Below are 16,035 nucleotides of genomic sequence, written 5' to 3' on the forward strand. Positions count from 1 at the left end.
CCACGTACCCCCCTCCACCTCAAATCTCCCTCCCCAATCAAAAAAATCCCCCTGAAAACGTCCGTACACTTACCAGTAACCATTACTATGTGTAAACACAGGTCAAAGTTTGTAACTCGCAACCCCTCCCACGGGGACTGCGGAGGAGTAAGTCGTCCCCAAAGACATAGTTATTAGGTTTGTCTACTATGGTGAATAAAATGGCTATCTCAGAATCTGGATCCGGTGACTTTGGGAAAAAAATGAGCGTGGGAGGGGGCCTAGGTGCCCTTCGATTTTTTTGGTCACTTAAAAAGGACACTATAACTTTTAATTTCCGTTAGAATGAGCCCTCTCCCGGCATTCTAGGACCACTGGGTCGATACGATCACCCCTGGGAAAAAAAAAACAAACAAAAAAACAAATAAACACGCATCCGTGATTTGTCTTCTGGCAAAAAATGCGAAATTCCACATTTTTGTAGATAGGAGCTTGAAACTTCTACAATAAGGTTCTCTAATACGCTAAATCTGATGGTATGATTTTCGTTAAGATTGTAAGACTTTTAGGGGGTGTTTTCCCCTATTTTCTAAAATGAGGCAAATTTTCTCAGGCTCGTAACTCTTGATAGGTAAGACTAATCTTGATGACAGTTATATATTTAAAATCAGCATTAAAATGTATTTTTTTATGTAGCTATTGGTCGCTCCTTACCACAGTTCGTTACCACGAACTGTTTGATTATTATGAACATTTCACAATTTTGAAAATCAATAGTTTATTTTGATGGCAGGGAGGGGCCTTTTCACACACAGGGCCGATTTGTCCCAATCATTCCAATTGCCCTTCTTCCGACCCTGCCTTCAAAAAGAAGTGTGAGATCATTTTAGATTTTGGGATAATTTAATTTTAATAGTTTTTCCCACCTTTTTTCAATTATTTTTACTTTTTTCTTTCTAGCGTAGGACTGGCGTCGTTTTTGTAAATCAGGAAAGGATTATGGTCTATTTATTTCGTAAATAGATTTCTTTGTGCAAGGTGAAAGGCTGTCTTATTTAATAACTTTAGTAACTACATAATTAACACTCTTTTTAAGATTTTTTTCTTGAATTTTCGTTAAATAGTTTTGTGATCGTCTAAAGTGGAGTGAAGTGTTGGTGACGGCCCAGGAGCGCTGTACACCATATTTAAGTTTACTTTAAAAATACACCTTTGTTAAGCTGTGGAGATCGACAAAAACCAAGTAAGGAGCTGGAATATCCTTGGGGTTGTGAGCCCTGCTCAAATTTACATAATTTAAGAAATATATATATTTTTTTGTAAAAATAGTTGTAGAAATTGACATAGGAAAGCAAAAACTGACATTGCCCCGGTTGCTGTAAAGCCTAGCTACACCTCTGGCGTTAGGAGAGTAATATTTAAGGAAAAGAATTTTGGGGACACAAGATAGGAAAATTTAAGACCTAATTATACCTATGAACGTAATATTGCTTCTACAGCCTATACCAAAGCAATTTTTGTGTTTAAAAGTACCGTCCTATTTCGGAGCATACATGGATATAACTAGAATATAGCCTCCAACGGTGTGGAACTAGGCAGCGGAAATCTAAGTAAGGAGTCACACATTGTCATCATGAGAAAAAGTAATAATTGAAGGTAATGTCTAGAGTTTCTGGGGATACCCCCCCCCCCAAATCCTTCCTTTTCTGTACTGCTAAAGCCTCCATAATGCTGAAAGATTGAAGAAATTCAAAATATTTTTTTTTTATTTTTAAACAGCACATCCAGCATAAAGGTAAATTAAAACCAGAACAGCAGCAATGATTTCTTCTTTGGGATATTTACAGCAAGACCAAAAGCATTCTTCTGAAGTCACCAGAAGTATCGTTCTAAAAAAAAATCGTTATTACTTAACTATAAATATGGGAGGCATAATGACAATGCGGATATCAGATGCAGAAATTAATATCAAGATATCAGATATGAAGTCAGATGTTATATCAGATATGGACCGAGTTTAGGGCTTTATTATTGAAAGAACAGCTTATTAATATTGTTTTCCATGTTAACTGATTATAAATAATGACACAATACCGTCATGTCCGATTTTAAGCAAATTCAGAGAAGCCTGATATCATTTTCTTTTCTAATATAAAACAGCTTTTACACAACATATGTAGTGAAAATGTGAATCTGCTTATGCCTAAGGAGCCTAATAACTAATTGAAAGGATCGCAAAATTTCTTGAAGAAGCGTATCGAAAACCTTCCATTAAATTCCCTATATATATATATATATATATATCTATATATATAAAAATAAGTTGTCTGTCTGTCTGTGGATGTGTGGATGGATGTGTCAGGTGACGTCATGTTTCGGCTGACGTCATGAAATTAGTTGCCGTCATTTTTGCTTTGAAGGTGACGTCATTCAAGTTATATAAGACATATGTTCGCCGTCATGTTTCGGCTGACGTCATGAAATTAGCTGCCATCATTTTTGCTTTGAAGGCATCATTTTTGCTTTGAAGGCGTGACGTCATTCAAGTTATATAAGACGGATGTTCGTGTAGAATTCTATTAATGCTTAAGTTTATAATGACTGATGAAGATGCTCAAAGAGTCTATGCCAGAAAACTTGCTGGTGATAGAGAAAGTCAGAAAAGAAAGCGTGCCGAGGAACTACCAGAGCAACGCGAAAGCAGACTTGCTGCTAAAAGAGAAAGTGAAAAAAGAAAGCATGCCGAGGAACTACCAGAGCAACGCAGAAGCAGACTTGCTGCTAAAAGAGAATGTGAAAAAAGAAAGCATGCCGAGGAACTACCAGAGCAACGCAGAAGCAGACTTGCTGCTAAAAGAGAATGTGAAAAAAGAAAGCATGCCGAGGAACTACCAGAGCAACGCGAAAGCAGACTTGCTGCTAAAAGAGAAAGTGAAAAAAGAAAGCATGCCGAGGAACTACCAGAGCAACGCAGAAGCAGACTTGCTGCTAAAAGAGAATGTGAAAAAAGAAGGCGGGCCGTACAAGAACAGCAAGAAATCAGGCTTGCTGCTGATAGAGAAAGTAAGAAAAGAAAGCGTGCCGAGGAATCAAAAGACCAGCAGGAAATCAGGCTTGCTGCTGATAGAGAAAGTAAGAAAAGAAAGCGTGCCGAGGAATCAAAAGACCAGCAGGAAATCAGGCTTGCTGCTGATAGAGAAAGTAAGAAAAGAAAGCGTGCCGAGGAATCAGAGCAATCTGAAAGTTATCACCTGGCATTCAGGTACAACCCAGTCGATGATTATAGCTTGAGTAGCTGTGTTCAAATCGGGACAATGTCTAAAATTTGTCCCTATTGCAAGGCCTTGAAATTCAATGGTGAAACAATGGGAATGTGTTGCGCCTCAGGAAAAGTTAAACTTCCTCTATTGGCTGCACCACCAGAGCCATTGAAGACTTTCCTTACTGGAACTACGTCAGAATCTAAGCGTTTTTTGTCAAAAATCAGACAATACAACTCATGTTTCCAAATGACGTCGTTTGGAGCCCAAATCGAAAATCCAGATCAATTTATGTCTACTTTCAAGGTAAAAGGGCAAATTTATCATAAAGCAGGGTCCCTTCTACCATTATTAGGCGAGAATCATAAATTTTTACAATTGTACTTCATCAGTGATAGAAATTCTGAATTGAATGCACGTTGCGAAATTTCTCCCAACGTTGAAAGGACAATCGTTTCCCAATTGCAACATCTTTTCCACGAAAATAATAATTTAGTGCGTCTGTTCAAAACAGCCATCGATTTGATGCCTACTGATACTCATAAAATTGTTATTTCCGCTGACAAAACGCCTCCTGGCCAACATGTGCGTAGATACAATGCTCCGACTATCGACGAAGTGGCAATCGTTATGGTCGGTGATCAGTTTTTACCTCGAGATATTATTCTACATAAGCGAAACGCCCAGTTGTTAAGAATTGCTGAAACTCATCGATGCTACGATGCCCTACAATATCCTATCATTTTTTGGGATGGAGCCGACGGCTATCACTTTAATATTAAATTGATGAATCCAGCCACTAACAAAGAAATGAATAAGAAATGCAGTGCAATGCATTATTATTCCTATAGACTAATGATTCGGCAGGATGAAGAAAATTATATTTTAAAATGCCGTGAATTGTTTCACCAATTTGTCGTGGATATGTATGCAAAAATTGAATCAGAACGTTTGCTATATATCCGCCTGAATCAGACCAAGCTCCGCTCTGAACAATACATTCATTTGCGAGATGCAGTTATAAATGACGGTAATACCACAAACGTTGGAAGATTAACAATTTTACCTTCGTCATATGCTGGCAGTCCACGTCATATGCATGAATATGCTCAAGATACGTCAACAAAGGCAGTGACATGGCAGTTTTTGGCTTGCAGTCCGAAATCAAAGATTTCGATGAAATCGTAGAATATCAGGCTGGAAGATACATAAGCAGTAATGAAGCTGTTTGGCGAATTCTTTCATTTCCGATACATGAACGTAGTCCAGCTGTTGTTCACTTAGCGGTACATTTACAGAATGGTCAACGTGTTTATTTCACGGAAACCAACGTGCAACAAAGAGTCCTGAATCCACCGGATACAACATTAACAGCTTTTTTTTCGCTTTGCAAAAATGATTCTTTTGCGAAAAAACTGCTGTATACTGAAGTGCCTTCGTATTACACGTGGAATACTAAAAATAAAGTATTTGAACGTCGAAAACAGGGTAAGTCAGTCGACGGCCAACCTACCATCTTCAAAGATACCACGATAGGAAGACTCTACACCGTTCACCCCAATCAACATGAATGCTTCTTTCTACGCCTGCTTTTGGTGAATGTACCCGGTCCGACATCCTTTGAGTATTTGAGGACTGTAAATGGTACTATACATGCCACTTACCGTAGTGCATGCCAAGCTCTGAATTTATTGGAGAATGACCAACACTGGGATAACTGCATCAATGACGCGTGCGAAACGTCAACCCCAAGTCAAATTCGTGCATTGTTTGGCATCATTTTAACAACTTGCTCTCCATCAGCTCCTACAGAGTTATGGGAAAAATATAAGTCAAAAATGTCCGAAGATATACTTCATCGAAAACAGTTAGAGACGTCAGACATGACTTTTGATTTTACACCAGAAATTTATAACTACACTTTAGTTGTTATAGAAGATATTTGCATAAGTATGGCAAACAAACCTCTTCAGGGTTTGGGAATGCCTTCACCTAACCGTATCGCTGCTGTTTCGACATGTGTAGAATTGGATCGTGAACAAAGTTACAGTACGAGTGATCTATTGTCGTATGTACAAAATAACATTTCCAAGTTAACGTCGGAACAAAAAGACATTTATGATACGATAATGCATTGTGTCGATAACAACGTTGGAGAAATTTTCTTTTTGGATGCGCCAGGAGGTACTGGTAAAACGTTTGTGATAAAACTGATTCTGGCATCAATTCGATCTAGAAATGATATAGCGTTGGCAATTGCGTCGTCCGGAATAGCCGCAACATTGCTGCCTGGTGGAAGAACTGCTCATTCCGCTTTGAAATTGCCTCTGAACTTGCATTCTACAGAAACTCCCACGTGCAATATTTCCAAATCATCTGGGATGGGTAAAGTATTGCAGCAATGCAAACTTATTATTTGGGATGAGTGCACAATGGCACACAAAAAATCGCTCGAGGCTCTGGATCAATGCTTGAAAGATTTAAGAGGGAATTCGAAACCCTTTGGCAGCACATTAATATTGCTTGCAGGAGATTTCAGGCAAACATTACCTATAATACCTAGATCAACTCCTGCAGACGAAATGAATGCTTGCCTGAAAAATTCTAATTTATGGGCACACGTAAAAACATTAAAATTAACTACAAATATGCGTGTCCGATTGCAAAACGATGACTCTGGTCAAACATTTTCAGATCAATTGCTAGCAATGGGAAACGGAAAGCTCCCAGTAGACTCAATTTCAGGACGTATACAACTACCTGCTGATTTCTGTAATTTAGTGACGTCCAAAAATGAATTGATTGAAAATATATTTCCGAATATTCTAAAAAATTATAAAAATAATAAATGGCTAAGTGAAAGAGCGATTCTCGCACCCAAGAATATAGACGTCCACGAAATCAACAATATTATTTTGACCAAGATTCAAGACCAGGCAGTCCTTTACAAGTCAGTCGACACAGTTTTGGAACCAAATGAAGCGGTTAATTATCCATCTGAATTTTTAAATTCCATAGATCTTTCAGGGTTTCCACCACACGTGCTACAACTAAAAATAGGCGTACCAATAATATTGTTACGTAACATAAACCCACCAAAGCTTTGCAATGGCACTCGACTTGCCGTAAAAAAAACAATGGAAAACCTAATAGAGGCCACAATCCTGACAGGGCCTTTTGAGGGTGAGGCTGTTCTTATTCCTCGCATTCCCATGATTCCAACAGATCTGCCTTTTCAATTTAAAAGATTGCAATTCCCAATTCGATTAGCATTTGCAATCACCATTAACAAAGCTCAAGGTCAATCATTAGAAAAATGTGGTATTGATCTTAATACTGATTGTTTTTCCCATGGACAATTGTACGTTGCATGTTCGAGGGTCGGTAAACCTGACAATCTATTTATATGCAGCGAGAATTGGACAGCGAAGAATGTTGTATATTCTCAAGTTTTACGAAGTTAGTTGTATTTCGGAACCAAATGAAGCGGTTAATTATCCATCTGAATTTTTAAATTCCATAGATCCTTCAGGGTGTCCACCACACCTGCTACAACTAAAAATAGGTGTACCAATAATACTTTTAAGAAATATCAACCCACCAAAGCTTTGCAATGGCACGCGACTTGCCGTAAAAAAAACAATGGAAAACCTAATAGATGCCACAATCTTGACAGGGCCTTATGAGGGTGAGGCTGTTCTTATTCCTCGCATTCCCATGATTCCAACGGATCTGCTTTTCCAATTTAAAAGATTGCAATTCCCAATTCGATTAGCATTTGCAACCACCATCAACAAAGCTCAAGGGCAATCACTAGAAAAATGCGGTATAGATCTTAATACAGATTGCTTTACCAATGTACAATTGTATGTTGCATCTTTGAGGGTCGGTAAACCTGACAATCTATTTATACGCACAGACAATGGGACAGCGAAGACTGTTGTATATTCACAAGTTTTACGTAGTTAATTTGTATTGTATCTATCTATCTATCTATCTATATAAAAACGAGTTGTGTGTATGCATGTTTGTTTGTTTGTAAAAAGAAGGTTTGCATATGACGTCATTATTAGTACATACGGCTTTGTATATGGACAGACAATGGGAAAGCCAAGAATGTTGTATATTCGCAATTTTTACGTAGTTTGAAACACATATATAAATCTATCTATATTCACAGGTGGGACACAGGGACACAACTACAATGGCGCGTAACTAATATGGCGCGTAACTAATATGGCGCGTAACGACTTACGCGCGCGGGGGGGCTTGGGGGGGGCGCGAAGCGCCCCCACCAACTAGGTGTTGGGGTGGCGCGAAGCGCCACCCCAACAGCTAGTATATATATATATATATATATATATATATATATATATATATATATATATATATATATACTAGAACGGGCAAATTCAGATTTAATCTTCTTTTTTTTTTAATCCAGGGACATTTCGCACAAAGCCAATTTTTAATTTCGCTCAAACGCCACAAATTTGGAAAACATTAAAGCAATGTTGGACAGAAATAAAAAGAAGAAGGAATAGTATAAAAGAAAAGTATAAAGAATAGAATAGTATAAAAGAAAAATATAAGGAATAGTACAAAAGAAAAATAAAAACAGCAACAGTCTTACACTGACTCTAAAAAGGGAATCTGGGCCCGAAATTCTCTTATTAGATAATAAGAATGGCGTTTAAAAATAATAGTCTTTCTTAAACTTGCTATATACGATCAGTCCTTAGTTAATTGCCCAAATTTTAAACAGATATGAATTTCAACAGCTAATCAATATACTCTAGCAAGTTGGTGAACCGCCTAGACACATATGTTTGTTCTACAACCGAAGGAAGTATACGGAAAAAGATCAAGTCAAATTTAACTTTTTTGTTCTTAATATTAGTTTCAAACAACACACAGGAAGACACGAAAACCCTTTAAGTTTAAAAAAAGATGGTACTATTTGTCTTCCCTTTATGATTGGTTAACGAAAATACTTCACAGAATTATACCAATCAGATAAAAGCAAACTTTTGGCTATACAATTTTGGGAATCTAATCTTTCTTTTTCTTATTGATTTAAATGTGTGTCTGTTACTCTTGTGTTGGAGTGTTCATTCCTAAGACATTGAGAAAAAGAAGTCAAAACTTGTAATAAAAAGCAGATATTAGTGGGGGGGCAGCCTCCTCCATACAGTACAACATATTTTTGTTTTAAGTTGTATAGTCACATTTTGCTATTATTAAAAAAAAAACTTTATTTATAAAAATATTTTTATTAATATCATGCTTAGAGAAATTTTATATTTGAGAAAAGCTTCGGGCCCATTCAGGTCCCTGCTCTTTACTTTAAAGTATGACTTTTGTATTAGAATAGCACTAGAACGAAAGGGCCCATATAGGTTTGTTTCATTTAAGCAACATAATATGATTAACCTAAGAATGACGGGGACCTTCACACTTTCAGCACTTTGCTCTTTGCGCTAAAGTTAAACTACTTCATTACGATGGTTCAATTTAAAAAAAAAATACCAGTTTCCGTGGAAATATCATTTCAGCAGCTCGCAATGAAAAAAATATTTAATCAGAAAGAAATTAAAATTGGAAAAAGATTGAAAAACTTACTTCAACTGCCTCTTCTAAAGACTTCTCATATTTTTTCATAAACTCTTGCTTCACATCTCCTAGATCAATTTCTGAACGGCTGACGATCATTCTTATCAATGGCTTTTCTCTTGTGCCAAATCCCGACATTGACTTGTATATTCGCTCAGCGTAATATTTTTGCTCATTTTTGGCACAGGCCACTATAACAATAAATTCAAATATTAATTGCCACTGTCACGTCTAAAGGTCATTTTAGTACATTTTAAAGGCTGACATTTTAGTACATTTGAGATAATTGCAAAAAATTTTTAAGCTATCCCGAAAGAGAGGATAAGCAGGAAAATGTATGATCAACCGCATTTCCATCCTCTGACCTACATTGTCCTAATGAATCAAACAGTTCGTGGTAACGAAGTGTAGTAAGGAGCGACCCGGCTCAATAGCAAACGAAACTCTAAAAAACGGAATTTTGATGCTAAAATACACATCAAAAGAATCAGATTTTCATGCTGATTTTAAATATATAAGTTTCATCAAATTTAGTCTTTGTCATCAAAAGTTACGAGCCTGAAAAAATTTGCCTTATTTTAGAAAATAGGGGAAAACACCCCCTAAAAGTCATAGAATCTTAACGGAAATCACACCATCGCATTCGGCGTATCAGAGAACCTTATAGCAAAATTTTCAAGCTCCTATCTACAAAAATGTGGAATTCCGTATTTTTTGCCAGAAGACAAATCACGGGTGCGTGTTTATTTGTTTGTTTGTTTTTTTTTTCTTTTCCCCAGGGGTTATCATATCGACCCAGTGGTCCTAGAATGTCGCAAGAGGGCTCATTCTAACGGAAATGAAAAGTTCTAGTGCCCTTTTTGAGTGACCAAAAAAATTGGAGGGCACCTATGCCCCCTTACACGCTCATTTTTTCTCCAAAGTCAACTGATCAAAATTTTGAGATAGCCATTTTGTTCCGCATAGTCAAAAACCATAATAAATATGTCTTTGGGAATGAAAAACTTGAATGTCTTAGGAATGAAAACTTAAAACGAACAGAAATTACTCCGTATATAAAATGGGTTGTCCCCTCCGCAATCCCTCGCTCTTTACGCTAAAGTTTGACTCTTTGCCACAATTCTGCTTTTTAAAACAATTAAAAGCTTTAGCGTAAAGAGCGAGGGATTGCGGAGGGGACAACCCATTTCATATACGGAGTAATTTCTGTTCGTTTTAAGTTTTAATGTCGCTCCTTACTTTCAGTTAAAAAAACTAGTTTTTTTTTATGTAATCTTCGTAAGAACAGACAGGCCAATGGTTTTGATAATTCTCCATTGCTCTGATGATCCTTTTTAGAACAACTTGGCAAATGGCTTTTGACAGTTATCTCAGAAGACTATAAGAGTTATCTATTAAAGAATTCTATGGGAAGCGCTTATGCATCTCAAAATGATATCAAATTGAAATAAAAAATAAACTGCCTTTTGTAAATTGCAAATTGAAATGAATATTGTCAATAACACATTACTAAAAGGTTATACTCCCATTCCTTGAATAAAAAGGAAAATGATTTTCTTCATGAGTAGTACGGATATCCCCTTTTTTTCTGGGGTAATGAAAGTTTTAATCACTTTATAGAAGGGAATAAATTTGTAAATTTTTATCATTACATGCAACAAATTAGAACTTTAAAAAAAGGATAAATTCTATTCCCACGGATAAAATTGTGGTTTAATTTCTTTTTAAATCGCTTCATTTTTCTTTATGGCATCAAACTGTTCTTTACTTCTTTACATATTTATATATTATATATATATATATATATATATATATATTATATATAGGGGATAGCTATTATATATATATATTTATATATATATATATATATATATATATATATATATATATATATATATATATATATATATATATATATATATATATATATATATATGTATATTATATATATATTATATATTATATATCTATACATATTATATTTTATAAAGATGTATCAGGAGTGCTTAGAGGCAAGTTTAGCTTGAAATACTTGAAATAGGCGACTTGAACAAGAGAAGAGATGGAAAACTGAAAAGTTTTGAAAATTGTTGCTAATAACTAATCAAAAAACTAAAACAAGTAACGAAATAACTTAAGTATCTAATCAAAGACAGAACAGCCAATTGATATATTCCAGCTAAAACCAGAAAGGAATTGGGTATAATCTTTGTTATCAAGAAATGTATAGATAATATTCAATTCAAAGTGTAAAATATTGCTCTTGCAGCGCTCTTTCTTATTTGGTCTACTGCTTACACTAATTCACCAGCCTAATATTTTAGAAAGTTCTTACTTACAGACAGCACAGAGGCCTTTTTGGATGTGGCCAGAAAATTCTTTTTCAACGGCTTTCTTCAAAGAGTTCCCAGTCATTTCTTTATATTGCCTTTGAACTTCATTCAGATGGGGATAGCTGCTCCGGCACATAATTTTAATGAAGTCAGACTCGTCAGTACCCCAAGATCCTTCACCTAAAAATTAATTAATTAATCACTTGGGAAATAGGATCTTGTTCAGATGCTCGTGGGATTCAAATTACCCTTCCCCCTGGAAAAAAGTATTTTTTTTTACCGAATTGTTGTAAAATTAAAAGAAAAGTTGCCGTTTCCTCTGATTTTTAAACAAGTCGTAAAGCAAATGTCTAATTACTTAGCAGTATGGACCTCGCAGAAAAAGACAGGAAATATTTAGAGCTTAAATTGTGAGCATTTTGAAAAAGAAAGAAAATATCCAAAATTTAAATGAATATATTACAAGACAATGCTACGACTTTGATTTTATCCAATTCTCGACTTTCCCTAAAAAACTACGAGCTACTTTAATATAACTGTGAGACAAATACCTTATTTTTGTTTTCAATTTAGGTCACAATCAAATGGGTCCCATTCAAGTTTATTTTCATTTTAACAGACGACAGAATACCACAGTTTCAAACAGTTCGTGGTAACGAACTGTAGTAAGGAGCGACCCGGCTCAATAGTAACCAAAAGTCTAAGAAATGGAATTTTGGTACCAATAGCTACATCAAAAGAATCGCATTTTAATGCTGATTTTAAATATATAAGTTTCATCAAGTTTAGTCTTGCCCATCAAAAGTTATGAGCCTGAGAAAATTTGCGTTATTTTAGAAAATAGGGGGAAACACCCCCTAAAAGTCATAGAATCTTAACGAAAATCACACCATCAGATTCAGCGTGTCAGAGAACCCTGCTGTAGTAGTTTCAAGCTCCTATCTACAAAAATGTGGAATTTATATTTTTTGCCAGAAGGCAGATCACGGATGCGTGTTTATTTGTTTGTTTTTTTTTTGTTTTTTTTTTCCCAGGGGTCATCGTATCGACCCAGTTGTCCTAGGATTTTGCAAGAGGGCTCATTCTAACGGAAATGAAAAGTTCTAGTGCCCTTTTTAAGTGACCGAAAAAATTGGAGGGCACCTAGGCCCCCTCCAACGCTAATTATTTTCCCAAAGTCAACGGATCAAAATTCTGAGATAGCCATTTTATTCAGCGTAGTCGAAAAACCTTATAACTATGTCTTTGGGGACGACTTACTCCCCCACAGTCCCCGTGGGAGGGGCAACAAGTTACAAACTTTGACCTGTGCTTACATATAGTAATGGTTATTGGGAAGTATACAGGCGTTTTCAGGAGGATTTTTTTGCTTGGGAGGAGGGGTTGAGAAGATGGGGATATGCTGGGGGAACTTTCCATCGAGAATTTATCATGGGAGAAGAAAATATCTATGAAGAGAGAGCAGGATTTACTAGCATTATTTAAAAAAAAAACAATTAAAAAATAAATGTGAAAAAACCTTTTTCAGCTGGAAGTAAGGAACGGCAATAAAACTTAAAACAAACAGAAATTATTACCCATATGAGGGGCTCACCTCCTTCTAATACCTCGGTCTTTACGCTAAAGTATTTTTAGTAATTTCAACTATTTATTCTACGGCTTTTGTGATTCAGGGGTCATTCTTAATGAATTGGGATAAAATTTAAGCTTTAGTGTAAAGAGCGAGGTACTGACGATGGGGCGAATCCCCTCGTATATGTAATAGAAACATGAGAATACAAAAGTTCTTTACGTAAGCTAATTTATAAGTTACGTAAATCTTTTACCAATAAAAAGATTCGTAAAAAATTAAAAGTTCTAGTTGCCTTTTTAATTAACCAAACAATCGGAGGGCAACTAGGCTTCGTCCCCCGCTCTTTTTTTCTCAAAATCATTCGATCAAAATTATGAGAAAGCCATTTAGCTAAAAAAAAAAAAAAAAATATGCAAATTTCGTTTTGATTATTCCTCTGCGGAGAGCCAAAATCAAAACATGAATTGATTCAAAAACGTTCAGAAATTAAATAAAAAGAAAAAGTTTTTTTTAACTGAAAGTAAGGAGCGACATTAAAACTTAAAACGCACAGAAATTACTTCGTATATGAAAGGGGCTGCTTCATCATCAACGCCCCGCTCTTTACGCTAAAGTTTTTTACTGTTTTAAAAAGAAGAATTGAGAGAAAGAGTCAAACTTTAGCGTAAAGAACGGGGCGCTGATGAGGAAGCAGCCCCTTTCATATACGAAGTAATTTCTGTGCGTTTTAAGTTTTAATGTCGCTCCTTACTTTCAGTTAAAAAAACTTGTTTTTTTTATTTAATTTAAGGTAAGGTTCATCTATTATCAAATACACATGTGTGTGTGTGTGTGTGTGTGTTTGTGTGTGTGTGTTTGTGTGTGTGTGTTTGTGTGTGTGTGTGTGTGTATGTGTGTGTGTGTGTATGTGTGTGTGTGTGTGTGTGTGTGTGTGTGTGTGTGTGTGTGTGTGTGTGTGCATTTGTGTGTGTGTGTGTTTGTGTGTGTGTTACCGTGAATATCCCAAATCTGGCTAATGTCGACATTCACACTGTCACAATTTTAGAAAATTTAGAATTAGAAAATTTAAATAAAGAAGAGAAGAATAATAGACTACGTAAACAGGAGGATTTCTGGATCCATACTCTTGGTACAGCTTATCCTTTTGGGCTAAATGATCGTGTAGAAAAATATGGTGACATGTCTCATGTTGTTGTTAAATGTATTGATGGTTTTATGGACCATCCTTCTTTTACTTGTCCTACTAAACGTAAAAAACGATCGAGAGGACATAGGAAAAATAATAGAAAAAATGAATTAGATGTACATATGCTTTCTATAGATCTATGCCAGCTACTTGAATCTAGGGGTATGATTTCTGTAATAAAGTGTCTAAAAAATTTATCCAAGAGGAATTTAATCAAACTTTTCTGGATTGTTAAGAATAATACAGCTCTTGATTATAATTTTAAAGTAATATGTGATACAATTTGTATTCTAACTAAAACGAAATTTATTTCAAAAAAGAAAAAGTTCGATAAGATTAGTAATAAGGATAACAGATTATATTTACCTATTAATTTTACTTGTAAGCAGATTGAAGATATTAATTTACCAGAAATTTTAAATCAGCAGCATGTGAAACAGGCCCTTCCTAGTAATTTAAATTATAATGATAGTCCAGTTTTAACTTATAAATTTTCAAAAACTATAGGGCAAATTATTTTTAATTATAATTTAATACTAAAAAAACTAGATAGCGATATAAATTGGAAACCGGTTTGTAATTGTAAGCAACTTGGCCCATTTGTAAATCCTACTTACAAACATGTTATAACAGGGGACTTGTCAATAATAAAGCAAGATGATCTTCAAATTATAATGAATAAAGGGGCTAATTTCCGTCTTTCTCATCATCTGAAACCATCGAGTGTTCTTGATGGCTTAGAAAATGATTTTGATTTATTTATTGATAAGTGGTGTAAGAAAGAGAATAAAAACAAAGAGAGTTTTCAAAGTTGGAAGAATTTAATTATTAGTAGAATAAGAAATAAAATATATTCTAACTTAAAAAAATAGTAACACTAAATCATTATTTTATAATGCGAAGATTAAACAAGCAATTGCTAATCTAAAGAATGAATTTGTAATTGTGCCAGTGGATAAAGCTAATAATAATTTTGCCATAATTTGTCAGAAGCTGTATTGTGATATCTTAAAAAGGGAGTTATGCACAACTAATGTTTATGAAAAGGTAAATATAGAGGATGAGAATTTAATTGAAAAGACTGAAGAAATACTTTTTAAAAATTTTAATATTAAAATAAATGACAATGATAAAAAGTTCCCTTTCCTATATTGGACTGTAAAATTTCATAAGAATCCCCCTAAACCACGGTTTATTGCTGGAGCAGCTAAATGTCCAACCCGCATTGCTGCTACTGACCTCTCTTTAATTTTAAAGGAAATTGTAAATAAACTTAAAACCTATTGTTCTGGTATTAAAAAATTTTCGAATTTTAATCCATATTGGAGTGTTAATAATTCACTGCAGGTGATAGATTCTTTAACAATAGTTTCAGCTAAAAGAATTGAGTCTTTCGATTTTGCGACAATGTATACTAATTTATCACTTAATTTAGTGTTTGATAATTTAAAAACTGTTATAAAGAAATCTTTCCTCTTATCTAGTAAAAGGTTCTTGAAAATAGACAGTTATAATAAAAAAGCCATATGGACAAACTGCTTTAGTACTACAGTTAACTTGAGATGTTACAGCTTGGATATGATTTTTGAGTTATTGGAATTTGTTTTATACAATATTTATATAAGATTTGGGGGTGATTTGTACAAGCAAATTATGGGAATTCCCATGGGGGGGAATGCCAGCCCATTTATAGCTGACTTGTTTTTAAGTCAACTAGAATATAAATATATGATGGATAAGAATAATCCAATTAATTTAAAACATGCTTTGTCAAATAATAAAAGATATTTAGATGATATTTTGGTCTTAAATTGTAAGGATTTCATTGATATTTCTAAAAATATATATCCATCAGAGCTTATTCTTGAGCCTAGTCATGGCGCTGGTCATGAAGATCATTTCTTAGATTTAAATATTAATATTTGTGATAATAATAAATTAAGTTTTAAAATGTATAATAAAACGGATGATTTTGATTTTGAAGTGATTAGTTTCCCATTCCCTGAAAGTAATATACACTCAAATATCACATATTCAGCGTTTTTCTCACAGTTACTTCGTTATGCAAGGATTTGTAGTAATTATATTGAT

The 16,035-nt window shown here is 34.7% G+C and overlaps 1 protein-coding gene across 1 annotated transcript in view; it reads right to left on the reverse strand.

Moving 5' to 3' along the window:
- Positions 1 to 1,727: 1,727 nt before the first annotated feature.
- Positions 1,728 to 16,035, reverse strand: part of LOC136034391 (annexin B9-like) — a gene marked incomplete in the record, with an annotated part of 27,913 nt that continues 13,605 nt past the window's right edge. The window contains 3 exon segments of the mRNA XM_065715538.1: positions 1,728 to 1,868; positions 8,862 to 9,043; positions 11,192 to 11,365. Coding sequence (XP_065571610.1) covers positions 1,821 to 1,868; positions 8,862 to 9,043; positions 11,192 to 11,365 — 404 coding nt within the window.

Source organism: Artemia franciscana, chromosome 13, assembly GCF_032884065.1.
Source record: "Artemia franciscana chromosome 13, ASM3288406v1, whole genome shotgun sequence".
Taxonomy (NCBI): Eukaryota; Metazoa; Arthropoda; class Branchiopoda; order Anostraca; family Artemiidae; genus Artemia; species Artemia franciscana.